The 27,064-nt window shown below is 45.9% G+C and overlaps 2 protein-coding genes across 3 annotated transcripts in view; one reads left to right on the forward strand and one right to left on the reverse strand.

Moving 5' to 3' along the window:
* SMYD4 (SET and MYND domain containing 4) overlaps nucleotides 1–27,064 on the forward strand; it is a 192,892-nt gene that overhangs the window by 93,078 nt on the left and 72,750 nt on the right. The gene's annotated exons all lie outside the window — the stretch shown is intronic.
* RPA1 (replication protein A1) overlaps nucleotides 8,638–27,064 on the reverse strand; it is a 47,966-nt gene continuing 29,539 nt past the window's right edge. For both annotated transcript variants that reach the window (XM_080922213.1, XM_080922214.1), the window contains 11 exons: nucleotides 25,017–25,149; nucleotides 23,817–23,919; nucleotides 22,367–22,435; nucleotides 22,051–22,243; nucleotides 21,767–21,906; nucleotides 21,287–21,435; nucleotides 19,117–19,249; nucleotides 16,493–16,669; nucleotides 15,519–15,626; nucleotides 10,788–10,874; nucleotides 8,638–9,622 (listed from right to left, as the gene is read on the reverse strand). In XM_080922213.1, the coding sequence (XP_080778339.1) occupies nucleotides 9,524–9,622; nucleotides 10,788–10,874; nucleotides 15,519–15,626; nucleotides 16,493–16,669; nucleotides 19,117–19,249; nucleotides 21,287–21,435; nucleotides 21,767–21,906; nucleotides 22,051–22,243; nucleotides 22,367–22,435; nucleotides 23,817–23,919; nucleotides 25,017–25,149 (1,391 nt within the window). In that variant the 3' untranslated portion in view covers nucleotides 8,638–9,523. The remainder of the gene's footprint in view (nucleotides 9,623–10,787; nucleotides 10,875–15,518; nucleotides 15,627–16,492; nucleotides 16,670–19,116; nucleotides 19,250–21,286; nucleotides 21,436–21,766; nucleotides 21,907–22,050; nucleotides 22,244–22,366; nucleotides 22,436–23,816; nucleotides 23,920–25,016; nucleotides 25,150–27,064) is intronic.

The following is a 27,064-nucleotide window of genomic DNA, read 5'->3' on the forward strand; positions in this document are numbered from 1 at the left end:
ACAAGGTCATTGTTCGAAAACACCAAAACGCATTTCCTACTTGGTTGGTCAAAATTTCAAGTTTCCCAGCAGTCTGCGGCTTCACAAAATATGGCAGGGAGGAGAAACGGAGGGTGGGGTGTGTATGTGTGTGTGCGTGTGCTCAAGATGGAATTGCGTTTTTATGCACAATGGAAAACTTAAAGGCTGAGCCAATCGTTTTGGGGAAACTGGCACAGCTGACACTGTGAACGGCCAGGGCGAGTCAGCTGCACCAAGACCCAGGGCTGAGGCCTAATCCGCCTTTATCCGAGGGTTTAGTGCGGCTCCTGCCGCTCACCAATCCCAGCAGGAGCTGCAGAACAGCTCTGCTTCACCTAGCTCAGTCCCACCCTGTCGCACTATGCTCTCCCGTGGGGAGGCCGCGCTGGGAGGGGGAGCGACATCAAGCTTCGTGAAACTGTTTTCGAAAACCTGGGATGATCATTTAAATGTTTAAAATATGCACATGGTAATTCAAAACTAATTACCCTGAGCACATTTGAAACATTTATGCCATCATCTTGGATCCTGCCTACTGATTGTGCGCGGCAGCTCACTCTGGTGTTTCTATAAACTGCTTCAGCGATTTTAACTTCCAGGCTAAATCAGGCAGCCACAGGCGCTGCCTCCAGCCCCGGGTTGGTGAAGAGACCCCTTTCCCTGATTTCCAGGCGAGGAGGCGGCCCCGTTTCTCCAGAGCTGCGTTTGTCATGGTCTTGTAGTTCTGGCTGCCGACTCGTTGCTCTTATGGCCGTTCATAATTCTCATCCGCATTATTGGATTTAGGTTTGAATGACCTCTTACCCTCCGAGTCTCTCTCCCTTGTTCCCATTTCCTCTTCCTCAACTTGTGGCCCCCGTTTCCTGATTGGTCCAAATATAGGGGACAAGTACCCTTGATCGTCCCACCCCGCTTGGATACTTCTTCATCTGGGAGCCGGTGTGGTGAGTTTTCTGGGTTTGCAAGGAGGTCCTGTCCGCCAGTCATCCTCAAGAGCGAGAGAGAGGTAGAGCAACGTGAACACACAGCGGCCATCTCTGAGCGAGCTCAGACACACGCGTGCATACACCGTCAGACATACGCACATGCGCTTATACGGCAAACCCTGCTTGCAGAGTAATTAGGCCTAGGCAGTTCCTGAAGCAAATTCATTTCCCCCTTTTCCAGAATAAAATGAGTTCTCTTCCTTTGGGGGTGCTAAACCAGCATGCCAGTGGCTAGAAGCCTGAGATGGGCAATGTGGCTGAAAACCATTTCGGCAGCCCCAGTCTGTGGGCAGAAGCTAACCTTGGGTTGGGGAACCGCTGTCAGAAGAGGCACAATTCTGGGATCAAGAAATGAGCTCTGGTTTATAGGTACATTCCCAGAAACAGACAGATGAGGTCTGCCTCCTTATTAGCGCTTTGAAGACGCCCATGGCGGGGTTTTAGACATTTAGGAATATAAAAGTAGGTTGGATTCCCACAGTCAGCTGAAGTTTGACAGAGTGATATTACCGGGTTTAACTAGAGCCATTAAGAGATTCTTCATTATCCCACACCACCGCCACCCAAGTTATCACACGAGCCATAATGCAAGAGAATTTTCATTCCATCAACAAGAGAGGGAGCCAGTCTATCTTTGTCCAAAGGAAATGAGCAGCCCAGCATGAAGCTTGTGAGGAATTGAGTGTACCTCCCCTGCAGGATTGCCTCTGCGATTTCCTTGTCGAAGCAGAGGCAACCGCACTGGAGCAATCTGCCTGTGTACCTGGCTTGCAAGAACACCACCAGCTCCAGGAGCTACCAAAAGGCCAATTAATGACAAAGGACGCTCATAGAGACCCGAATTCTACAGGGCTTAAGTATTAAGCCCAAAGAAATCAAGGTCTAGGCCATTCTCCTGGCGCCCAGCAACCTCATTTATTATTTCTCTACAAAGATCCACCGCTCAATCTCACCCGCATCGCCTGTACCTGCCTCACATTCTCCTGCTCAGTAAGCCATCCTGCATTGAAATGGGCTTCTGTCTCCTGCCCATGATGCTTTGGGGCTTCACAATGATAGCCTGTAATCTGCAAGACCCCCCCCCCCTCCACTGGACTCTCTCAAACCACAGATTACTCTCTTTGGAACTACCTGTTTATCAAAAGTGGTGAGTCTTCTGCTCTTGGATTAAAACGGAGAGAAGGAATCACATTTTCTATTTCCTTTACATTTCTTGTAGCATCTCACATGGGAGACACCCAGGTTAGATATACTGAGGGACCTGGTAGTTTTATAGTTGGAGTTTGATGACCCAGCAACACCCCCTCCCCCCACCACGCACCAAGCAAAAATTGCACCCACCCTGACTTCAGATGTTCCTGGCATCTTGTACCTCTCCCAAAGCCAGATTTATTGCTCCTGCTGTAAAGTGTATCTTCTCTAAGCCTCACTTAAAAGCTACCACTTGGCAGAAGATCAAGTTAGAAGTGCAGGCTAGCAGGTGATGGGGAGGACGGGGGTGGGGGTGGGGTGGGGGGGTGGAGCAAGTAATTGAAGCTCCAAGAGTTACCAGCTCAATATTTAACCTAACTGGTAATTTGCTGTGACAATTATGCCACGAACAGAAACAGAACACTACCACTATGCAAGAATGTTGCTCTCTAATTAAGAGGGCTCTGCATTTCCCAGTCACCCGAGAAAGGTTCCATTAGGAGCACGTGTGGCATACGGCTGTGCACATAGGCCGTGAGTGATGCAGCCCAGTTAAGCCTGCTAACACCTTCAATTCGTCCTCAGATAGAGCCCAGAGAGCTCGGCTCAGGCCCTCACGCCATGAGCCCCATTTGACTGACAGGCATCTTCCCGGAAAGCTGGTGCGTGCCTACACTACAAATGGACCTGCTTTCCCACAGCCGGGCTTTCAACCAGGAAGGCTTGGCGTGGGTCTGATCTTTCAAGAGTAACTTTAATAAGGATTTTCACAGAAAGAAGAGTCCATGGGAACAAATCTCCTCTTAAGAGCGTGAGACAGGAATGGGAACACAAGCCAACACCCCGATTGCTAGGCTAACTCAGATATGAGACAAAAGAATATTAATATCCTGGCTATGGAGGATAGCGCCATCTTCAGAATTGATGGGAATTTTGAAACATGGCTAAGCTGGGCAAACCATTTTATTATTATTTTTCTTAATTAGCGGTTCATTTATGGAAGGCTTGCTGCCTGGAGAGCCCACCAGAAGAGAGCTTGCTTATGGAGATGTATTTTATAAAGCTATTCAGATTTTAAACAAACAGTGCAGGCCAGGGATAGAAGTGGTGGGGGGGGGGGAGCAAGAAAACAATTATATCTGCAGAAGGCTAGCCCTGCACCCCAAACCCACGTTCAGGGGAGATCAACTTCCCTAGGCAAGCCCACAAGCCTCTAAAATTTTAGGCCAATAGAAATGACCTCTGCACCACAGCTGACTGAAGTTATAAATAAACCTCCTCATGAGCAGCAGAGTCAATGGTAAGAGCAAACAAGAGTCCAATTGGAGCGTCTTTTTTTAAAGTCTGGTTGCTCCAGACCCACCTAGAGGCAGGGCATTTGTGAGTAGAGCCTTTGCTCCCTGCAGCAAGAGGCTCCTGTCTTCACAGGCAGCAGCCCATCGGTTGGTTACCTAACCACTGAAAGGAAGCAGCGCCGCACACAAGTTAAATATAGGCTAGATTATCTGCATTTTACAAGCTCCGAGCAAGCTATCTGAAGAAGCTGTCATTTTTAATGATGGCACAAACCTCCAATTACCAACCGGGTAATCCACCAGGGAGCAGGTAGTTTTGGAAGAACAGCTCGCCATTATTAAAAGTTTACACAATCTCGTTTGAGTTGACTATAAATATTTCACTCAAGGCAGGTGGGATTAGGGACTTTTGGGTGCTTTCCTGGGGGCTGCAACAGATAGCGTTTTCGTGAGCATTATACATTCTGAGATTTGTCAACAGCTGAGGAGTAGTGGAGGTTCTGGGTAACGCAGAAAGGTTAAGAAATGGCCAGGTAAGGTTGGGAGGTTCCAAGACTCAAATATCCTCTGGAGGCCAGCTCCAAGTCACAAGCTCAAATGACAAGCCTTCAAAGGGCCTGGAGAGTTAATATAAGGGTCACTTAGGTTACTCATGACAATCACTCCTCACACAGGACAGTCTACCTTCAACAGCATCTCCCAACATGGCTTCTGTGTTGCTTCAACGATCAGTGATCAGTGCAGGGTGAATTAGGTGTGGGTCTCTTCATGTGGACCCAAGTCATGGCTACAAATTGTGTCTCAGTCCCCCACCCCCACCCCACTTGCCCCTTGAGTCCTTGTTGATGTCAGTTTCCAGTAACTGAATTTGGATTTTACTGTGCTGACTACTGAATCCTGCTCAGAGTTTTGGGGGACAAGGTGTCTTGGTCTAACTGGGCGTGGCTCTGCATGATCCACACACTGGAAGAGGCAGAAAGAAGGCTGCATGGTTTGAGGCTAGGCAAAGGTTACACAGCAAGGAGCTGTCTCGAAACCAAAACAGCTCTCTTGATCCAAATCCCGTCGCAAGGTGGTCAAGAAAGACCACTGACTCTTTCCCTTACTCCACTATCTAATCAGGACATCACAGATACATCTAGGAGATTCTAGGCTGTAACCTGAGCCTGAGAGCCAAGTGGGATAAACTCAAGGGTAGCCACAATGCCTTCTTCCCCTTCCTGCATTCCTCTATTGACCTGTTCTAAAGAATCTACTTTGACGGGCCCCAGGCGTGCCGGCTTAGCGCTGGACAGGGTGACGAAGACCCTCACGGAAGAGAAGCACCTGCAGGTACTTGCATCGCTGCAAAGCACCGCTCAGGCCCATTGGAACCGGGGTTATGCTAACGAGTCAAGTAGAAGCAGCTGGCAAGTGTGAGTCAGCCCCATAAATTTACACATCCATACAGCCAAACCCACTTGAAGTGATCCAGATCCACTTTTATTGAAATAGAAAAGATGCCTATTCTGGAGTGCTAAGTGTTACAGGAGGGCATATAAGAGATCATCTTATGTTGTCTTTGATGTGGTGCTAGGGTGATAACGCAGAACCTCATACATGCCTACAAGGCAAACACCAAGCCACACCCACAACATCTCTATACACATATGTGTGGAGGTATGAATAATCAAGTCCCCTGAAACCTCATATACATCTGCACACATGGTGCCTAGTTGGTGGCGCTGTTTGGGGAGGCTGTGGAACATTTAGTGGGGTGAAGTCTTGCAGGAGGAAGTATGTCACTGAGTGTGGGCCTGGAGAGTTTGTGGCTTTGCTCCTCTTCCAGTTAACTCTACTTCGTGTGTGCAGCCAAGATGTAATCTCTTAGGTTCCCGCTGCCATGTTTCCTCTGTCATTATTATAGATACCTGGCCCTCTAGAACTATAAGCTAGACTCTTACCCTGGTCGCTTTCAGTTATGGTGTCTTACCACAGCAATGAAAAGTAACTTGTATGGCAGCCAGCTGCTAAGCTAGGGTTGTAGCCGGCTGCTTGGGATTATGGGTAACTTTGGTTAATTTTATTTATTCATTCATGTTGTAGTGGGAGTTGAACCACGTTATCACTGACTCAGTCCTCTTTGTATCATCTATCCACTTAGGACAAGGTCTCATGAAGTCACTCAGACTGGTCTTGAGCTTGCAATCTTCCTGCCTCTGCCTCAAGGAGATGGGATCCCAGGGTTAGCTGGTTTTATCTTTCTACAGTGAATGTGGATAACTTGTGTAACCTCACCAGAACTCTGCTCTCCTAGAGCAGTGCTTCTCAACCTTCCCAATGCTGTGACCCTTTAATACAGCTCCTCACGGTGTGGTGACCCCCAGCCACAGGACTATTTCACTGCTATTTCATAACTGCAATTGTGCTACTGTTGTGAATTATATGTAAATATTTGCATCGCAAACGGTCTTAGGCGACCCCAGTGAAAGAGTCTTTTGACCCCAAAATGACCCCACAGTCTTAGAGAAAACCATTATTTCCAAATGTGCTTCATAAAAAGCCAAGAACCAGCGGCTTCCTAGGGCTACCGCCTACAGAGTAGATTTCGACAAAGATTACTCAACTGAAAAGGGGACACTCACACTAACCTGTCTTTCGACGAACAATCAACCTAATAGGGACAGAGCAGCCGTTGTAACAAGCACAAAGGAGAGGGTGAGTTTCTTTTTCTATAAATACGTCCTTGGCAGGCGATCACTAAAGGAACACAAGTCAATATAAACCTTTAGACATGGGGCTGCCAAACTTCACTTTTCGACAGTTTATTAATTATGTAGTCAATAGCCATGGGTTTCATTAGTGTATTAAATACCACGATCAATATTATTTATACTTTTCGAAGACAGGCCACTCAGGAAAAAAATGGTGGGGGGAGGAGGGGGAACAATCTGACCCTTTAGTTCAAAAAAAGAAAAAAGTCAGAATAGTACACTAGAGATTAGCAAGGGTTTAATGGAAGGCATAAAGCACTGGAAATATGGACAGAAATCAGATCCCTGCCTTCATTTTTCTGCCTCTTTTACAATGAGACTGGAGGGAATTCAGAAACTATTTAAAATAAAGGCAAAATGACTAGAGGCCCCCCTGCCCCCAACCGCTCAACGCCGGTGTCATGGTGGATGCAAATAAGCATTGATCTCTAAGTGATAGAGGAGAATCAGAACAGGAACAGCATTTCCAGGAAAAATGTGTCCAAGAGAATTCAAACAACTGGAGGCCAGAATCTACTCAGGCAGTCCTCTGGGACCCGAATCTCTCACAGGCGTTAACAGTGGAACCAATTTCCAAGGCAGCCCTGCTGGTGATCTGATTTTTGAGTAGGGAAATCTGTTAAACATCGTCCCACAAGGGAGCCCATCTCTTCCACTCCCCACGGGTTTCTATACAAAGCTGTGCTAGATTTGCTGACGTGGTCGGTGAGGTGTGGGGACTGGTTCAGTGACCTCACTTGACACGCTGTTCATTAGCCCTCCGGATCTGGGGAGAGGCTCGAGTGCTGCGAGCAGGAGATATCAAAGACCCGTTACTAGACTGAAAGCTAGATCACCATCTCTAACCTGCAATTTGTCAATCTCAAACAGCACTGAAGACTGTGATTTTCTAGTCAATGGTTTGTAAGCAAGGTCAGATAGAAGCTCCATAAAACTTGTCAAGGCTTCAGCCAGAGAATCAAGTGTAACTCAATTCTTATCTCCTGAGATTAGGGAAGGGTAAGGAAGGCTGTGTCTCCCAAACCTGCGAACCTCGATCAAAGTTAGTCTGTTCTTAGCAAGGTGAGCCATCCGGCCTAGAGATGCCAACAGCTAAGAGCCAGAGATGTAGTGCAGGGCTGTAGTATCAACAGCTGGGAGACAGAAACAGGAAGATCATGACTTCAGGTAGCTCAGGCTATAAAATATAAGACTCTGTCCCAACAAAACAAAACGAACAAGCCGGGTATGATGGTAGACGCCTACATTTCTAGTGTATAGGAGGCAAAGGAAGGAAGCTCGGCCTGAGACTTGCTTGGGTTACACAGGGAAGACAGAATCTCAAAAACAGGACAGCTGAGGAGAAAAGACAGGGTATCTAAATCCACGTAACTGAATTTAAAGTCATCTGGGAGACTGGTCTGTGAGCGCCGTTCCAGAGATTTAACCAAGTACAGGACCACCTCCGTCCCCAACTGAGTATGGATGACATCCATGGATGGCCCAGCGGTCCAGACCAAATAAAGAAGAAAAGAGGGGAAAAGGGAGGAAACTCAACTGGTAGTTTCCAAGTGTTAGGACCACAGCCCGACCCACATTAAAAAGCACTTGGCTGTGGAAACAGGAGGATCCCTGGCATTTGCTGGCCACCCCCCCACCCCCCCCCCCAGGTTGAAAGTGAGCTGAGCACTAGCATACAATGTGTCCAGCTGTCATGGCAAGAGCTGTTACTGTCCCCTACCTTCCTTACCATAAAGGTTGGTACCCTCAAACTGTGAGCCAGAAGAGGCCATTCCTCCAGTAACTTGCTTTTGACAGGTATTCTGTCATAGCAACAAGAAAAGCAACCCAAACACAGGGTGCTGTGACTCCTTGGCTCCACAAAGCCACCACAAGCTTAAGTGCACACATTAAAAGCTAGGCCTGCAGCTGCAGGAGGACTGCAATGCTGCCTGGATCCTGGCAGAGATGTGCAGCAGATGCCAAGAGGTGGGCTGCAGCAACCAGAGATAATTAATATGATTAGGAACACACTGAGCAAGCATGCTCTTGCCGAATGAAAAGCCTCACAGCATAATGACTGTTTTCTTCCTCGCTTACTGTCTCCACATTTCAGAGCTGGCTTGGTGTTAGGCTGCTGTGTAAACATCAATACAACCCCAAAGGGCCAGATCATCAGCATTCCTGGGCTCAATGGTTTTTCCTTTTGTGTTTTCATTCATTTAAAGATGCATTTTAGGGTTGCAAACATTAGTAAGAATGATCTCCAGGCCTCATTCTAATCTCTGAGTTTGTAACGAGTTAACATCTTTCCCTAGTGAATATTTATTATGAAGGCTAATTAATTGCTTTCTAGTTACAAGAACCCTTTATAGTCAAAGAAAGTAGGATCCACAAAGATATAATGTTTATTCAAACAAAGCAAGGGAAACAAAGGGCTTCTTTCTTAAATTCTCTATTTAACACAGCTTAATAAAGGTGCAGGTTCACCTGGCACCCAAACGTGACAGTAACTGACGGAAACCCCAGCAATGCTCCGTAGTGGCCTGGATGTCCTAGTCTCTCCTCTGTCTTCCTTTGTCGGATTTACCAAGATTTTGTTATCTTCAAATAGGAATTATGTCACAAGTAACTGACCCCACTCTGTGGATAACGAGGTAAATTATGCAATTTAGGGCTTGCTTTTCCCCAAGGGGACAGTAAGTCAATGCTTATCAGCCATCCTCAGAAGAGACAATTTTGATTAATATCAGATCCATCTGACTCAGTCTATTAAACCTATTAAACCCTGTAGGAAGGGTATTCAGATATTAACGATAGGCCTTTGATTAGTAATTCTACCTCTTTGCCATTCCAAGCATTAACAACCATGTAGTACCTCTGCAAAATCAGGCCTTTGATTCCAGGCAGACACACCCTCGAAACACCTGAGCCTCCTCCCCCAAGACAAAAAGGTGCCACCACCGGAAAAGCAAACTCCAGGTTACATAATTTACCTCATTATCCAGAGTAGGGCCCAATGACTTGTGACATAATTCCTGTTTGAAGATGACACAATTTTATTAAATCCGACACAGCTAGAAGACAGGACTGCTGTTACCCCCATGCCAGCTGAGAGCTGGCTCTCAAGGTTTATACACAGCCCTCTGAGCACATTGTCTTTTCCTATCAATGAGTCCCAAGAGCGGCCCAGAGGATCTTCATTGTGGAGCTGTCGCATGGGGGGTGGGGAGGAAGTCATTCTATTTCCACTCTTCACTCTCCAATTCTGGCCATCCCCCAGTGGTACTTGCTCACATCACATGTTCTTCCTGATGTTCATGATCAGCCTTTTGCTATAGTCTCTGTAGTCCACGGGCTTCACGTCTACCACGGTGGCCTTAATTCGAGATTCATCCTTTGAAAAGAGAAAAGCGGTTTGTGAGTGGCAGGGCCTGTGGTGGGGTGGTGGAGGTAACCTATGCTTCAGTGGTTTCCATGAGTCCAGCAGGAAGAGGGAAGTTTAACATTTTCAGAGAGAAGTGCTGTGAATTCACGGAGATGGCCAGGTCCCCTTCCACAGACCCTATCTCCATCTTAAGTACCCTGTGCTCAGACCTAGCATCCTCCTGCAGTAGGCTGTCTTTATGTGGGTGCAGCGGGGGCCCAGGTAACTCGCCCTAAAGATCACTTTCATCCAGAAAAGCATTCGTGGTAGTAGGGACTCTGGCTTCTGCTGCAGCTCTGGGCAAGGTTACCTCTCTGCTCTTTACCATCCATGTCCGTACCAGAGAGAGAGAAAAGACCCTGCAACCTCCCTTAATCTACCTGACTTTCTGACACCATCACACTAATGCTCATTTAACACAACAACCAAAATATCTATTCACAGGTACTAAGCTGATGATAATTCAGAATGTGTAAACTTTGTGGCTGCAGGGGAGTTGGCAGAATTCCTCCTCAGCTTGTCTCCAGGAACTAAACAGTGTCTCTGAGGCAGAACACGGTGACACCCAGAGGTGCACGAGTCTAGCTGGGGGCTTCATGCTTCCATGTGTTTAGTAATAACTGCAGGTACTCATGTTTACAAGCATGGTTAGGAGCCAGCCTGCCTGGGTTGGCCTCTTGTCTCTGTCACTCCATGGCTTTAGGCTTAGAGTCATTCTCTGTATGCCTGTTTCTCCATCGGTAAAGCTGGCTAACAACAGCTCCAACACAGGGCAGACGGGGCAGGACAGTAAGCGGGGTTGATCAGGACTGTGCAGCTCAATGACAGGACTAATTTAAATTAGTCAGGACTAATTTAAACACCTGTCGGGGTGCTTTTACCAGCACGTGGAATCTGTTTAATCTTTTGGGTTTTAGAACCTAAACTGGGAAATCAAGAGTCCACACACATCATCTCCTGAAAGTACACAGACAACAAAGATCTCTGAAGGCTGTAGGAGAAAGGGCTGTACACCGTCTCCTCCCTAAGTCAGCACCCCAGTGCAGGCAGCGAGCATACCCAACACAGGCCTCACTGTGGGCAACAAACAGCAGCTTCCCACCACAGCCCCCACCCCGGGAACCTCACTACTTACATTGTAGGTCTCCAGCTTGACTCTGATTCTGAACGTAAATGACCGAAAGTTGGCATTCTGGAAAACTTCATCAAACGCCTGCTCGTTCTGTAAAAACAACACAGGGGAACCACTGGAAAACACCCATTACACAGCTCAAGAGACTGAGGGTCGGAATCACTTAGGAATGCCATCTGTAGGTGTTGTTTTATCTCACAAAACTGTTTAAGGAGAATTTTATTAAAAAAATAAAACTCCTTATGGAGTAGTTTTCCCTTCAGTATGAACAGGGCTGTACCTGGAACCCCACTGCCAGCAGACACCCAATTCCAAGGATAATCATGTTTGCTATGTAAGATGGCTGTTTACACAAACCCTGCACACACTCTCCTGTATGCTGTAAATCGGCTCTGGATTATTTATAATACCAAACATAAATACCATGCGAGCACTACGGGGATTGGCCAGTGAAGAGCGATGAGGAAAAATAATCTGCACACGGTCAATAATGTGCAGTCTACTCCCAAACACTTCTGCACCTCAGCTGGCTGAATCTGTGGACACTGAGAACAGACTTTATAAATTCACAGAAGCAGAACCCTGCTGCCGGTGTGGGAACGGAGGGCTGCTCAGTGGGCAGAGCTCCACAGCGGGAAAGGGCAAACACTCTAGCGATGGGAAGTGGAGCCAGAGGCCTGACGTGAATATGGCTAACGCCAATGTATACATCCAAAATGGTTTAAAAAACCCTATAACTTTTTTTTATGTGTCTTTTACCACAATTAAATTTAGATACCCTTAGGAACACATTTCTACAATTTGCAATGCTTGTGGGGGAGATATCTGAGCCCCAGCATCTCTCCAGCGTAAATTAAGACACGGTGGGAGAGGCTGGAGAGATGGCTTAGTGGTTAAAAGCACATATTGCTCCTACAAAGGAAAGGCAGCCCTTTCCAGGCACCGACTCCGGTTCCAGGGATCTGACAGCCTCCCCTGGCCTTCTCAGGCACCAGGCAGGAACATGGTCCTGTACAACTGCAGGTAAAATGCTCACACCAAATTAAATAGTAACTGAGCAGAAGCTGGCCCTGGAGGGTGAGCCTTTAACTCAAGCAGGTGGGTATTGTGAGTTTCAGGTCTACACAGTAAAAACTTGTCTCAAGGTAAAACAAAACAAAACAGAAACAAACAAACAAAAAAACCACTAAAATAATTGGAAAGGGCTGGGGGAAGGCTGCACTTGATGGTACATGTGTGTAGTCACTGTATTCTGGAGGCTAAGGCAAGAGGATGACCGCAAGTAAGCCAGCCTCAGTTACACAGGCTGGTCTGTGCTACAGTGTAAGACCCTGGCCTCAAAACAAACCAAAAAATGTTCACATTATCACATAATTAAGGCTACGAATGCCTTCCTCCTCCCAATCCTTAAAAGCTATTGGATTTGGTTACTTTTTTTGGTAATTTCTTGTTTGCTTTTTGAGACATGGTTTCTCTGTGTAGGCCTGGCTATCCTGGAACTCACTCTGTAGACCAGGCTGGCCTCTAACTCACAGAGATATAATTTTTTTTAAAGCTGGATATTTCTTTGGGGTGTGTGGGATGATATCAAACTGGGACACTCAGCCCTCCCCTACCACAATCACTAAGTTGCAAGTTGGCCTTTAACTTGGCTTTCTCCTGCCTCAGACTGCAAAATCCAAACCAAACCCAACCATGCAAACAAAAAACAGCAAAAAGCACGAACTTCAACTTTACACATAACTAACGGTTGATATAAGCTGAGTACCCTGTAGATCACGGGCATGGAAACAACTTCATCACAGACTTCTTTTAGGATGTTATTTGAAAAAAAAAAAAAAAAAGACATTCTTTGGACTTTCAATATATAAACAAAACAGTATGTTAAATCTAAAAAACCCCACTTCAATCAGGTGCCACTACTCTTTCGGGTCAGGGAAGCGTTGGGTGTGTGTTTGCTCCCAGAACAGCATGGCTCCCGAGGGAAGTCCTGTGTATCAGTCACCAGCACCAAGAACAGCCAACTATAATAAACCCATAAGAAATCCTGAAAGGCTGCCAAGCCTGAAAATCTGATATGAAAATAGAGGGCCGGGCAGCAAAACAGATAAAAGGCAGACTGCACTTAAAGCCAGCACCAGTTATCTCTGTGCAAGGACTTCTTGGATGATTTAAAATAGAAGGGGAGGGCAGACACAAACAGAATAGAGGACAGAAAGAGGAAGGAAAGCACACGAAACAAACGGCAATGCCTCCTTTGTGGCCTTTACAAGTATCCAACCAGCATGGAGGAAAGGGAGGGAGAAGGGGTGCTACATGTAGATACCAATTCCCATGGCCTAGAAAATATGACTTTTACTAACTAGTCTTTTTTTAAACTCAAAGTATCTTTCTTATGTTTGGCACAATAATCCCTACTCTGCATTAAATAAATCTAATGTATAAGAAGGCAAATATAGAGCCACCACTCAGGGAGCCGCTCGGGGTGGTGGGTCCCCGCCCCAGCGACACCATGGGGGCCGTTCTCGGCGTCTTTTCTCTCGCCAGCTGGGACGTAGTGACCTACGATGATGTGCAAGTGAACTTCACTCAGGAAGAGAGGGCCTTGCTGGACCCATCTCAGAAGAGCCTCTATAAAGATGTGATGCTGGAGACCTATAGGAGCCTCACTGCTATAGGCTACATTTGGGAAGATCATACTATTGAAGAACATTTTCAAAGTCCCAGAACCATGGAAGAACAGTAGAAGTTAAGCACTACACCCCCTTTGAGTTGACATTCTAAATGTGCTATAAGTTTATAAGTAGTACCCCAACATTACTGGGGACATTTACCAACAGAACCTGCTAGAAATCAGTATGAGAATTAAGGAAGTAGAAATGTTTCTGTTTGCATTGGCTCATATTCCAAATGTAGTATTACTCAAATGATACCCGAGTTTATGAATGCAATCAGTGTGTAAAAGCAGAGTTCTTCCTGCTTTCTTTAAATATGGGAATAACCCCTTGTAGAAAATGTATGCTATAAAATAAAGCCTTTTGGTATGGGGTCCTCTCCAAACCTACACAACTCAAACTCGGGTCATGCAAATGACAGGAGTTTATTATTATAATAAAGCAGAAGCTGGATCAGGACCAGAGAACATACTCGGAACATAATGAGTGACCTCTAATGCACATAGCTCACCACTGTGAACCAGAATGTTACAAAGCTGCTGTCCCACAGTCACAACTCTGACCCAGAACCTTTTCTGACTGAAAGAACTGCTGGAACAAAGATGGAGAAGAGCTAGAGGGAAAGGGGGTCCAGTGACAGGCTCAAATTGGAATCCAGTTCAGGGAGAGGCCCCATCTTATGATGCTGTTACTGATGCTATCCTGTGATTACAAACAAGGGCCTGTCATGACTGACTTCCTAAAGGTCCAAGAAGCAGCTGAAAGAGTCAGTTGCAGATATTTGCACCCAGTCAAAGGACAGAAGCTGGTGACCCCTGTGGTTGAACTAGGGAAAAAGCTGGAAGAAGCGGAGGAGGAGGAGGGCGACCCTATAGGAAGACCAGCAGTCTCAACTAACCTGGATCTCCAGAATATCTTAGACACTGAGCCACCAATCAGATAGCATATACCAGCTGATATGAGGCCTGACACACCTATACAGTACAGGGCCTCCAGGTCTGGAATAACTCAGAGAAGACGTACCTAACCCTCAAGTGACTTGGGGTCCCAGAGAGTGTAGATAGAGGTCTTGTGGGTTGGTGGGGGGGAATGGGGAATTTGGAGACTGGGGGAGTATACATGGGCTATGAAACAGTCGGAGGTTGGATGTTGAGGGGGACAAAGACTGGACTGTAAAAATGAATAAGTAAACGAATAAATAAAAAAAAGAACAAAATAAAAAAAAAGGGCAAATGCAGTAAAGGCGAAATTAGCTATTTTTTAACTATTTGTTTTGATTGTGTGATGTGCATGCCAGGCGCACATGTGGAGGTCAGAGGAGAACGTCACAGAGCAGGTCCTCGCCTCCCACCGTCCTGGTGGTCCCAGGGGTCCCAGGGATAGAATTCATGTGGTTAGATTTGCATGGCAAGGGCTTCATTCACTCACTGAGCTGCCTCAAGGGTTCCAATTCATCTGTTAACTCCATGTATCTCTTTTTGAGACAGGGTCTTGCTATATAGTCCAGGCTAGCTTTGAACTCACTACGTGCACCAGCTTGGCCAGGAGGTTTGAGTGATCCAGACTCAGCCCAAGTGCTGGGACAACAGGCAGGAACCACCACTGCAGCAGGCAAAGTGAACTCTTCCCTTTAAACCAGTTGCTTCCTATGACCTTCACCTGATAACTGGGAACAGCAAGTGCCTGGATGTGCACTTGGGTTTCTTTCTTTCTTTCCTTTTGCTCCAAGATTTAACTCCACTTTCCTAAAAGGCGTTTACTGGGCTGCAGCACGCTCGACCTCTGAGCCTTCAAAAGACACCTCGAAGCTCTAGAGTGAATGGAAGCTCACCAGCTCTGATAGGGGACAACCAGCAATGCGGCAAAGGTGGCTTGTGCTTCTGTGTGCAATGCGCTCTATATTCCCCGGAGCATTACCTCACGCTAGATACACGCGGAACGGACAAAGCTAAGTTCTCACTCAGTGCGGTGAGAACAGACACCACACTCAAAGCAAGCACTCAACAGACCAATGGCACAAGGCAAGCACTATCACAACACTGATAAACATGCAGCCAACCTTCTCTTTGAGTTCCCCAAGGTACACAGTGTTCTGTCCAAGGATGGCCTCTGCAGACTCCTGGAAACATGTCACCCACTGGTTCTCTTGAAAATCTGCAATATTTGCCTAAAAAACAGAACTCTATATTATTTCAGCAAATAAATAACAAAAGGAAGATACACCAAGGAGGAGGAAGATTATCTTTTCCTATTTAAAGTAACTTCCAAGGGAGAAAAGACGTTGCCATCGCACACTGCGCCCAAATCTCCGTGCTGTGGTTAACGGTCCCCCTTATATGAGAAGGGGTCCACTTACAGTCATCCCCTGTCTCACTTTTAGTACAGTATCCAGTCCATCACAGGAGCTACTCGATACTTTTATCATGAAGCCGGGTGTGTGTTGGGTGATTCAGACCAAGGGTGAGCACACTGGAGGGAGGCTGGGCTACGTGAGCACTGTTAAGTGCAGATGGTGCTATGCCAGACTTAGTCGAGAGGAAGAAGTTTAAAATGTGGTCTAGCTCAATCTGCTAGAGATGTGAGTTTAGACCTCAGGAGATAGGCCAGCTCAGCTTCTGCAGACGTAGAAGCATCAGTTAGAGCTGCTCCCTCTCGATGCACAAGGCTTCACACTGCACGTTCTTTAATGAGCCTGCATGGTAATAGTGGGTTCCTTTCTTTTTATTTTACTCATGTCCAACGCCCCTCACCCCCATGCTTTACATCTTTTAGCTTTTTGAGACAGCATGTAATGCAGCCCAATCTGCCCTCACACTTGCTGTGCAGTGATTACAGACACGCCACCATGTTCAGTATAAGTGACTGCTGTCCAGCAGGGCAAAGCCTTCTTTATTTACGAAGCAGCTGCCAAGTGCTCCAGCCCAGACTCATCTGCGATTTGCTCACCATGAACCACCACGGTTCTTTCTAGCACACCCTCCAGTGTCTTGCCTGACAGCACATGAACACCAGGCTTTCTCATGATCCACTCACCGATAAGATCATGCGGTATTTGAAATTGGGAAATTCCCGGTCACACTTCTCACAGCGGTACAACCCATTCTGCTGGTCGATCACTTTCTTATTGCAGTCCTGGGTTGGGCAGGCCTGGTACATACAGTTCTCTTTGCGAAGAAACACCACCATTGCCACAGTGCTGAAATAGTCAGCCTGCAGGAGAGAAGGAAGACCGCATCAGCAAGCTACACGGGCCTGGGACAGGTGACTCAAAGCGGCTCTTCCTTGCAAGTGGTGAGCACATGTATATTCTAGCTTCCATACTCACTAAGCAATCACAGAGAACCGCTAAGTATGTGGTTTCAGAAACCACACGTGCTACATGCAAAACCCACACGCAAGCACATATTTTTTTTTCCCTTTTTGGAGACAGTAGCTCACTACTAGCCTTTAATACTTGGCCACTTAATTCTTTTTATTTACAGTTACTATTTGTTACATGTGTGTATCTGTGTGTATGATGCCCACATGTGTATGAACGTAAGGTATGCAGCGTGTGCAGGTCAGGACAACTTTCAGGGTCAGTTCTCTCCTTCCACTGTGGGTTTCAGGGAACTCAGGTTTCCAAGATAGCAGGGAAAAGCGCTTCTCACAGCTCAGCTACCCTGATGCACATAACGTTTTAAAATTATTTTTCAAAATTACACGCATCTATTCAGTGTGTACACCGTGGTTTTGCCCGTATTCATATATACCACAGCATGCGTGTGTAGGTCAGAAGACAACTACCGGGAGCTGGCGCTCTCCCTTCACCACGTGAGTACGGGAGGGCCAACTCAGGCGGTCAGACTCCTTTGCTCTCTGCGTCACCTTGCTGGCCAAGCACGCCATTCTTTACAACAGTGACTTCTACCTTATCTTTAGGGACCAGTAAAAGCCTTTCCCCAGACCAGCCAGAAAACCCTTTAGGCCCAATGAGCCACCCAGTCCGTCTCCACTGCCATTTCTCAGCCTGCTGCTGTGGGACAAGACAACCCAGACAACATGAAGGATGGTGAGCCAATAAAATCTCATTGACAGTAACAGACGGCTAGTTCACAGGCTGAACAGGCAACCCCTGGACTGAAGAAGTTTAAGAGAACCACACACAGAAGCTCTTGTTTTTGTTCAGTTATGTCAAGTAACTGCAGAATCCAGGTATATCCTGAACTCAGAGATAGGCTTCCTACCCACACCCCCGCCCAGGTCTCAGCGCGAAGTCCTGGTTGTCTTAGAGCTCTCTATACAGACTGGGATGCTATTAAACTCAAAGACCCACTCGCCTCCCAGTGTTGGATTAAAGGCATTTGCCACTAGGCCTGGCTCATACTGGTTGTACCAGAGGAGCAAAACAATATGGCCATTTAAAGAGACTATGAGTTTAGACAGCTTTAGGGCTGTGGGTGTAGCTCAGTGAAAAAGCTTGCTTAGCATGCATGAGCTGTTGGTTTTAACCCTCAGCTCAACAGAACTGAATGCATAAGAAGGCTTGAGGTGGGGGTGGGCGTGTGAAGAGATGGATTAGAGGCTAAGAGCACTGGTTGCTTTTGCAGAGATCAACTTCCCAGCACCCATATGGCAGCTCACAAACATCCATAACTCCAGTTCCAGGGGATCCGGTGTCCTCTTCTGACCTCCTTGGGCACATGCAGGCTCTCATGCAGGGTGCCTCAGGCCACTTTGCTGGCTCAGGGGTGAGGGTGCTTGCTGGCGAGCTGGATGGACTAGAGTTTGATCCCCAGGACCCACAGGGAGTTTGATTTCTACACACCAAGGTGGAACACTCGTGCCTTAACCCCAAATAAAAAATTACTTAAAATTGGAAGAGAAAGCTGTAGAGAAATACATTTTAGGAGAATGCCTAAAGAGCTTCTCTGCATTTCCAGGTTAGATTCTGACTCAAAGCCTGATTCAAAGGTCTGAGTGGAGACAGGTGAGCGGCATGCCCTGCCCGGGCTGTCGACTACCTGCCTTTAGTTTAAGAGAGCAACTGGGTGAGATGAAAACCCCAATCTAGCCGGTGTTTAATTCTCACGATGTCCTATAAAAGCAGCAGAAGTAGCCATGGATGACAGTGATTGATCGGGCGCACAGTGGAATGAGACAGCGAGGAAAGAAACCTATATTGTACACGATGGCAATAAAGAAATGGCGGCGAGCGGCATTTCGGAAGTACAATAGAAATAAATGATTCAAATATCCAAGAGAACGAAGGTTAGACCAAGGCAGGAAGAGGATCATTAAGCACACGTTGAAATGGAAGATGCAAGTGAAATTAAACACCGGAGCCGGTCCGTGGCAGGGCAGCACGAATTACAGTCTGTTCAAAACCCAACATGGACCTGAGGTCAGTTCACACTATACTGCAAAGAAAGCCTGGTCATCACCACTTCCTCGTATCCAAGAACTCTTCACGCCACTTCTGCCTCGCACCAGAGGCTACAATACATCCCTTGGCATGCACAGCCTCTACTCCGGCCGAGACTGAAAAGCAGTAACATGGCGCTCTGGAGCAGGCCTCTAGGAGAAATCTAGGCCTCCAGATAAAAGCATAGCCCTGAACTGGCACCAGAGAACAGGTGTAAAGACTCAACCCTCTGTGAAGTGAGGGGGTGCGGTACCTTGTCGCCCTGGCCAAGGTTCTCTGATTTAGCTTCATACAAAGTTTTCCAGTTGGTGTTGCTCCCTCCGGTCATTCCACTTCTGAGATCAGAGATGGAAACACCATCTAAGGTTTGTCCTTCGGAGTCAAACCTAAGGAGAAAAAAGGTACTGCTGATAGGAACCTTACATCCCTCTCAAATGTGCTGCTAAATACACCAGCCACGAGCTGTCCCCTCAGCTCTCACTTGGGTTCCAGCCATACCAATCCACTGAAGAAATGCAGTGCCTTTCTTTCCATCTCATTTCCTTTGATGCCCCTCACATTCCACCCACAAAGTCAGACAAACAGTGCCAAAGCACCACAGACCCGTTTCCCAAACTGGGCTGCATACTGACAGCCATGAGCAAAGTCAGCAACAGCAAGCAACACTGGCCTAGTCCCCCAGGCTTCGAGCCTTCACCCCAATCACCACAATGAATCAGATGAAAAGGGACATTTCTGTTTAATGAGTCTGCCAAAAATGTTTTTATGGGAGAAAAATCTTTTAAGCCTAATCAGTTATAGAACTCAGTGCACTTCATCAGAAGGCATTATATCTGCCGTGTTAAGAGATTTGCAGTGAGAATTTGTTTATGGAAATATCAAGGTTGAATTAATTTATATATAAAACTATTATTAAAATTGATTAACTTCTTGACCATCTATTGGCTAATCTGAAGGAAACCAGGCCAGGGAGAAGGCAGCAAGGACAGGCTAGTGGCAGAGAACAGTAAGGCTGAGATTAAAAACGGATCAACCACACCAGTGGGAGGTAATGAAAGCCCCCAGCCCACAGGACTGACTCCCCAACAGTGGCTGCAGATACCACCTTCTCATTCTGTCAGGTAAGCAGCCATATCCGTCAGAGGACAAGGTCCATAAATCTGTCTCACCACTACCAGTCACACAAGTTTAAGGTTTCAAAACCTTCACACAGGCATTTGCCACCACAGACAGCCCATCAGGAGTCAACAGAGCAAGGAGACAGGCAGCTCCTCTTACAGTAAAAATCCCCCTCTGTTAGTGCCAGGGTCTAAGCATCGCTAATCCTTGCTTGGATGTTGTGTGTGAACTAAACTCGTAGATCAAGGGTATGCTGTTCAGGGGACAGACATGCCTGTTTGTGTTTTCTGTGATCACAGGTACTGACAGTGAAACATGAACACCTTAATATAGGCAAACAATTAAGCTGAAATTATGCTCAAAGCCTGGGAGGAAAACCAACCAACAAACCAGACCAATACCATGGTTGTCTTTGGTCAGACTACTAGGGAATTCTGTCTTACAATACAACTCTAGCTATCAGCACTGTCACACAGACAGACCAACACCACTGAGGATGACCAATGTGACAAGACACTTCAGGTGCTCTATCTAAGTATTAAATATCATTACTGGTTTATATCAGACTCCAATCAAAAAAGAGGAGCATGAAATATGAGCTGTTTCTCTGAAGTCCCCTAAACTCTAAGCTGGAAACCACACAAGCCCACCCTGTGACTACAGCTATATAATTTCCTTAAGTTTGGGCTAGGTAAAGTATTTTCTTTTACCACCTCAATTCTCCCACACGACACTCTCAGAATGAAGTGCTCTTCCAAGGCAGAGTTTAATGTCTTAAAAAGCTAGATATGGTGTGGAGATTCTAACAAGCTCTCCTCATCTCTCGAGTGCTTTGGGAATAACAATGTACAGACAACAAAGAGCCCATTGTCCTCACTGCACTCCATCCGAGTCCAGTGACTACACAACAGAAGATGTGACCAGCTCCAGAGACTCAACAGAGGAAGAAAGTACATTCTACCCCCACAGCAGCTGCCACAGATGCTCTCAGCACCGTTCTTTAGCACGCAGCTGTGAAAGCCTTGCTGTACCTGGTGGGATCAAGGTCAGCATGCAGCACTTAAATTCTAATTGCTTTCTCTGACTCCCTAGGTTCATCAGGGGATCGTGGGTTTGTTGGTTTAAGAGGGCTTTCAGGCCACCATCTTAGAAGACATAATGCCTCCAAGAAATACAGGAACCACTCCATTCAATAGCCAAGGTTTGGCAAAATAGCTTGGCAAGAAGCCCACATGCTGACACTACCCAGCTCTTCCTAAAGCCTAAGCACAAGTAACCCCTTAGCTGAGTTCCACAAAACCTACCATCCACGGAGCTTATATGCCTCTGGGATGTCAGGATTCACAATGACGGTGCTAGACGATAGGACCGAGAGGCTCCGCCCACCAAAGTCAGAAACTCGGGCTCCTTTGATGGCCATCACAGGCTGCCTAGAACCGTCAAACTTTTCAGCCTGCAAGGCAAATGCACACAATATCACCAGCAAGAAGAATATACAGGGCAGTTTTATAGACAACGGTCAATGGATAGAGTGAAGTCAGTCAATGTCTGTAGACTCTGTAAGACAGACCTCATACTCAAGAATCTGCTTAGACTTCTAGGAAAGCTAATCTGTGTCGAGACAGAGTAAGAAGCATTGCACTATGGGAAGCTGCAATAGCTGATCATCTCACACGAGTGAAGGACTTCAAATACTTGCCGGACAGCACCACCCTCTGAGATAAAGCCCAACAGCTAAGAGACAAGCACCCCACCCCAGGACTCTGCCCAGTGCAAGGACTCACGTCTTCTCCCCACAGAGTCGCAGTCACCACTTTCCCTGACATGTCCATCAAATAGATATTTCTCTTGGCAACTTCTCTGTTGTTAGACTTCACTGTGATTTTAGTTGAATCTTCATAGCTCTTGCAGATTCCAATTATGTCTGAAACAAAGAACACTTTGTAACAGCTCACATCACATCTCCTCTTAAAACATGGCCAAGGGTCGAAAGGCAAGCACACCAGTTGCAATCACCCCAAATACTGGAGACAAAATCACCGCTCTTTGCCCTCAACCCTGGACGCACCTACAAGTGAGTCTTTAGACTTGCTCTCTAGGTCACCGATCCCTGTGAAATCAAACTGAACTGTGGGTAAGTGATGGCCATCTTCACAGGGAAGGACAGAAGTCTCATTAGTGAAGGTCATCTCATAGTCATTTTTAACAGCTGAGAATTGTTTGTTAGCAATCTTCAGAGACCCCTTTGAGAAGTAATACACCTGCAAAAGAGGCCAAGTCAGGAAATGCTAGTCAGTCCATGAAAACCCATCCCCACACTGTGCCTGCCAACGGTGCTCATGGCCCTCACTGTTCAGCTTGTCAGCGCTCACGCACACTCTTACCTTGTTCACTTCGATAAGGGGAAAGAACTTGTCCACCTGCTCATTGAAAGCAGTAGCTCTGATTTCACCCTGCGAAGCAAGGGAGAGCACATTACAACCTCACTGCTTGGCCCTCACTCCCAACAACAGCAGCAGGCCATTTTGATAGTTAGACAACATCTTTGGAGCAATAGCCCAAGCATAAAGAGACCCTCACAGGGCTGCACACATTCCGGAAGCCCAGAGAAAGTTACACTTTCAAGTTATTAGTTCTGATAAAACAAGAGAAGCTCGGCGACCTGAGCCTATAGTTATGACTGAACCATCTACGTTATAACATAAAATAAGGAAGCTTACAAGATGATTTGGTAGATAAAGGTGTTTACTGAGCAAATCTGGCTACCCCAGTTCAATCCCTGGAACCCATGTAAATGCAGAAGACAATCACTCTTCCAAATTGTTCTCTAGCCTTTGCACATGTATGCGTGCACACACACTAAAATAATTCTTACATTTTATCAAAACATTTTTTTAGGAGGAATAGTTTAGTATTCTGATAACGAAAACATAGGGTTCTGGTTCCTGAGTGACGGGCTGGAAGCCCACAGGAAGGCATGCTCAACTCCAATGATTCAGCGGTCCTCCTCATGCCTGCAACCTAAGTGACGGCTTACTTCACAGTCAGGAGCTGGTGCCAAAAATGTTCCAACAAGTCATGCTTTCAAGCTGATTTCACTGTTGCTTTTCTGTCAGACAATATGTTACAGATGGATAAGAAACTTAACTAAATGGCTAAAATCTTACCCAGACAAGCTGCAGGAAATTAGTTTCTGATACTGAGATCTGCCATGCTACATCATAACAGGAAGAACCGAAGAGGAGGAGAAAGCTCCAAAGCTTTGACCTCACGGCTATCACTGTTTATTTCATGCACAGGGGTGTTTTGCCAGCATGTATATATTGGCATCACTTGAGTGCCTGATGCCTGAGGGAGACCATTAGAGGTGCTGGATCACTCAGAGTGGAGTCACAGATGGTTATGAGCCACTGTGTTGGTGCTGAGAATTGAACCTAGGTCCTCTCAAAGAACAGCTAGTGCTCTTGACTGCTGATTCATCTCTCTGGCCCCTGCATTTTGCTTTAAGTAAGTGAGTATAAATGGTCAGAAACCATCCCCACAGACTACTTAAAGCTGCAGTAGCTGCTGCCTGCTTGCTTCTGCTGGAGACAAACTCCCCGCTCTGCAGGTATCACCCCAGGGCTTCAACTGTGCCCCCAGCAATGTAATTAGAGTTGTTGCAGTCTGTGAGACTATTTACAGTATGTTAATACTTAGATGCTTTCCTTTAGGAGCAGTTTATCTGATGTCTAACACTGTGCCCCAGATAGCATCAAAGGTCTCCAACAGAAGGAAAGCCACAATGACCATCATGAGCCAAGGAGCTTCCCAAATGGAATGGCTCACACTCACACTTTCATCCACAAGTTCTATAGAAAAAAGCTTTCCTTCCCCTCGGGAATTGCTCCAGGTACGGATTTGGCTTTTGTTGGTGACACGGGCACAAATAGTCCACCTAAAAACCAAACAGATAGCATTAGAGTTTGGAGTCTTTCTCCTGTGGAATAAAGATACGCAGGAAGCCATCTTCCCATGGCCTCTATTCTCTTCTGCAGTCTGTCAATGCTAATCCAGCTAATTAAAACCCCAAGATGACATAAAGGTTTGACAGTTTACAGAATAAGCAAACAGTAAAATATACCAGGTAGTTTAACACTAACTCATTCTCCTGTCAAATAACTAAATTTATAAGCCCTCTCCCTTCCTCAAAAAACACCATCACCAAGGCAACACTATCCCTTTAATGAAAGGTTCCAAGGGGAAAATGCAGTTACACAACAATTATATTCTGCCACTGTTTTCTATTACAGGACTGACACAGCTACCATCAAATGTCTGCCCCATTTCTCATGCACCCCAAATACAAACACAAGGCTACAAAGCATGGTATTCATGGTCCCCAAATGGTATGATTAGAGAGAGGCTACCAAAAAAAGAATCCCCAGACCCAAAACCTTGACCTAGTGCCTATCCTGACAACAAAGCTTAGGAACACTGGTTCCCTTACTTAGAATTTTACAGGGGAAATTAACTCCCCTATTTTACCAAGCATTGCAGGATAAATAAGAACATAGCTTAAAGAATTCTAGAGAGAAGAAAAGCCCACTAATGTTCAATGTTTTAATTAATTTTTAATGGAAAAAAAGTAATATCAAAGAAATCCATGTCTATGGCATATTAATGTGGTTAATACAAATAGGACAGATTATCTTAGCCAAATTAAACTATAGTAACAAATGTGAATTAGCATGTGCATGCACGCGTGCACATGGGCTCAAGTGCGCGCGCGCGCACACACACACACCCCTTTTTATTCCTAAGCCTACAAAATAATTCTTTAAGCAGTAAATAATTTTAACTGTAAACAGCAAAACCTCTACAGGCTATGGCAGAACGCCATTTTTGTAGTTCTTTCTGATGAAAGTATTAAAGGCTGTCCTACTCTGCATCCTTCTTTAGCTTAGAAGGCTACGTGGTGGTGACCCCAGGTTTACACGTAAGTAACTAGACCACTGGTAAGGAGCCCCACACGGGACCTGTGCAACAACTCACTTGGATTGGTAAGGGGTGAGGCTGGCGATGGGCACCACTTTGGACTGTGTCCCACCTGAAGGTTGCAGCAGGCCACTTCCAGCAGGTTTTCCAAATGGCTTTGAGGCACCAAAAGCCTTAGCTGCAGTGGAACCTGTATAAACACACAGAAGAAGGGCAGGCAGCTCCTTTTGAGTCCTCCTAGTGCAGGGCACGTGCCATGGCACGTATCTGGAGGTCAGATGATAATCTCAAAAAATCCAACTTCTGTGAGGCAGGTTCCCTTTGTTGTCTCTTCACCACACTGGTCAGGTTAGTGGGCACAAGTTTCCAAGGACTGTCCTGTTTCCACCTCTGATCTCCTAAGGCATTAGAGATGCTCTGACTACTGCATCTTCCTCTTATGTGGGTTCTGAGGATTTGAACTCAGATCCCCATGGCTATATAGCAAAGTTCTTATTCACCAAGCCATCTCCCCTGTCAGACAAACATTTTTTAATTTAACTTTTTTTTTAAAAAAAGATTTATTTATTTTATGTATGTGAGTACACTGTCTTCAGACACACCAGAAGAGGGCATCAATTCCATTACAGATGGTTGTGAGCCACCATGTGGTTGCTGGGAATTGAACTCAGGACCTCTGGAAGAGCAGCTAGTGCTCTTAACCACTGAGCCATCTCTCCAGCCCCTTTATTAAACTTTTATAAGTTTAAAATTCTCATTATGAACATGCTACAGGAAAGCTGGGAGCTAAGGAGCCAGTGAAGGACACTTATCACCACTGTATTATCTCAACCCTGTCCAGACAGGGTAGGAAAATCTAGGATGAAATCTACAGGGGGTATTGAGTTGAGATCAGAGACTAAGAACCAGTTTTTGGTCAAACAGGGAGCCTGGTACTATGACCTCCTTGCTTCCCTTTGTCCGAGCTACACAGCTCTTCTCCACATGCCAAAGCCTACTGCCAAGTAAGGTCCTTCATATACACACGGTTTACCTATAACGCTTAAACTTTCAATATACCAAATTCTAGTGTCAAAAGCCTACCACCTTTATACCAAAATGCTTTTCAAAAAGATTCTACCTATTACTCATATGTATGTGTATGCCGTGTGTGTGGCTGCCTCAGAGGTTCTAAGATCCTCTGGAGCTGTAGTTATAGGTGGTTGTGAGCCACCTGGCATGAATGCTGGAATCAAAATCAGGTCCTTTACAAAAGCAGTCTATACTCTTAGCTTCTGAGTCACCTCATCTCTCCACCCTGCCCCAAGCCCTCCGAGTCAGGTTTTCACTAGGTAGCCATGGCTGGCTCAAGTGCTGGGCTAAAGGTAAATACCACTATGCTTGGTGTATGTGTATATATATATGTGTGTGTGTATATATATATATATATATATATATATATATATATATATATATATACACACACACATATATATATTCAGGCATAGCAGTACACACTTGTAGCTCCAACACTCAGGAGTCAGAAAAGGAAGGCGGATATCTGAGCTCAAGGCCAGCCTGGTCTATACAGAGAGATTAAGGACAGCCAGGGTTACACAGAAGATACATTGTCTTAATAAACCAACAATTAAAAACTGTATTGTTATAACATATGCATATGTGTTTGAAGTATATATGGGATGCTGGTATGTGACAGCCAGAGGACAATTTCGTGAAGTTGATTCTTTCCTTTCACTGTATGTCCTTGGAGGGTCAACAGGGTCGGCAAGCATTTTACCAGCTGAGCTATCTTGTGGGCCACCAAACTTAAAAAAAAAACAAAAACAAAACAAAACAAAACCCAAAAATAGAAGTTGGTTAAAGAGAAGAAATCCATGTAATTAAAATATAAAAGCAGAGCTGAAGAGGGAGGAGAGAAAGCAAGTATGCTGTGGTAAGAAAAACCAGCCACAACAAAATCTAGAAGCAAGTCTGGCCATGTTCCACAGATCACAGTGTTCAAGGACAGTGTCCCAGATGAGGGTCCTAAAACAAAGCCCAGAAAGTAAACAAAATGATCCCATCAAGACCTGCTCAAGAGAAAGCTAGGGGGTGAGGGGAACAGT

This window comes from Micromys minutus (genome assembly GCF_963924665.1).
Source record: "Micromys minutus genome assembly, chromosome: 10".
Taxonomy (NCBI): Eukaryota; Metazoa; Chordata; class Mammalia; order Rodentia; family Muridae; genus Micromys; species Micromys minutus.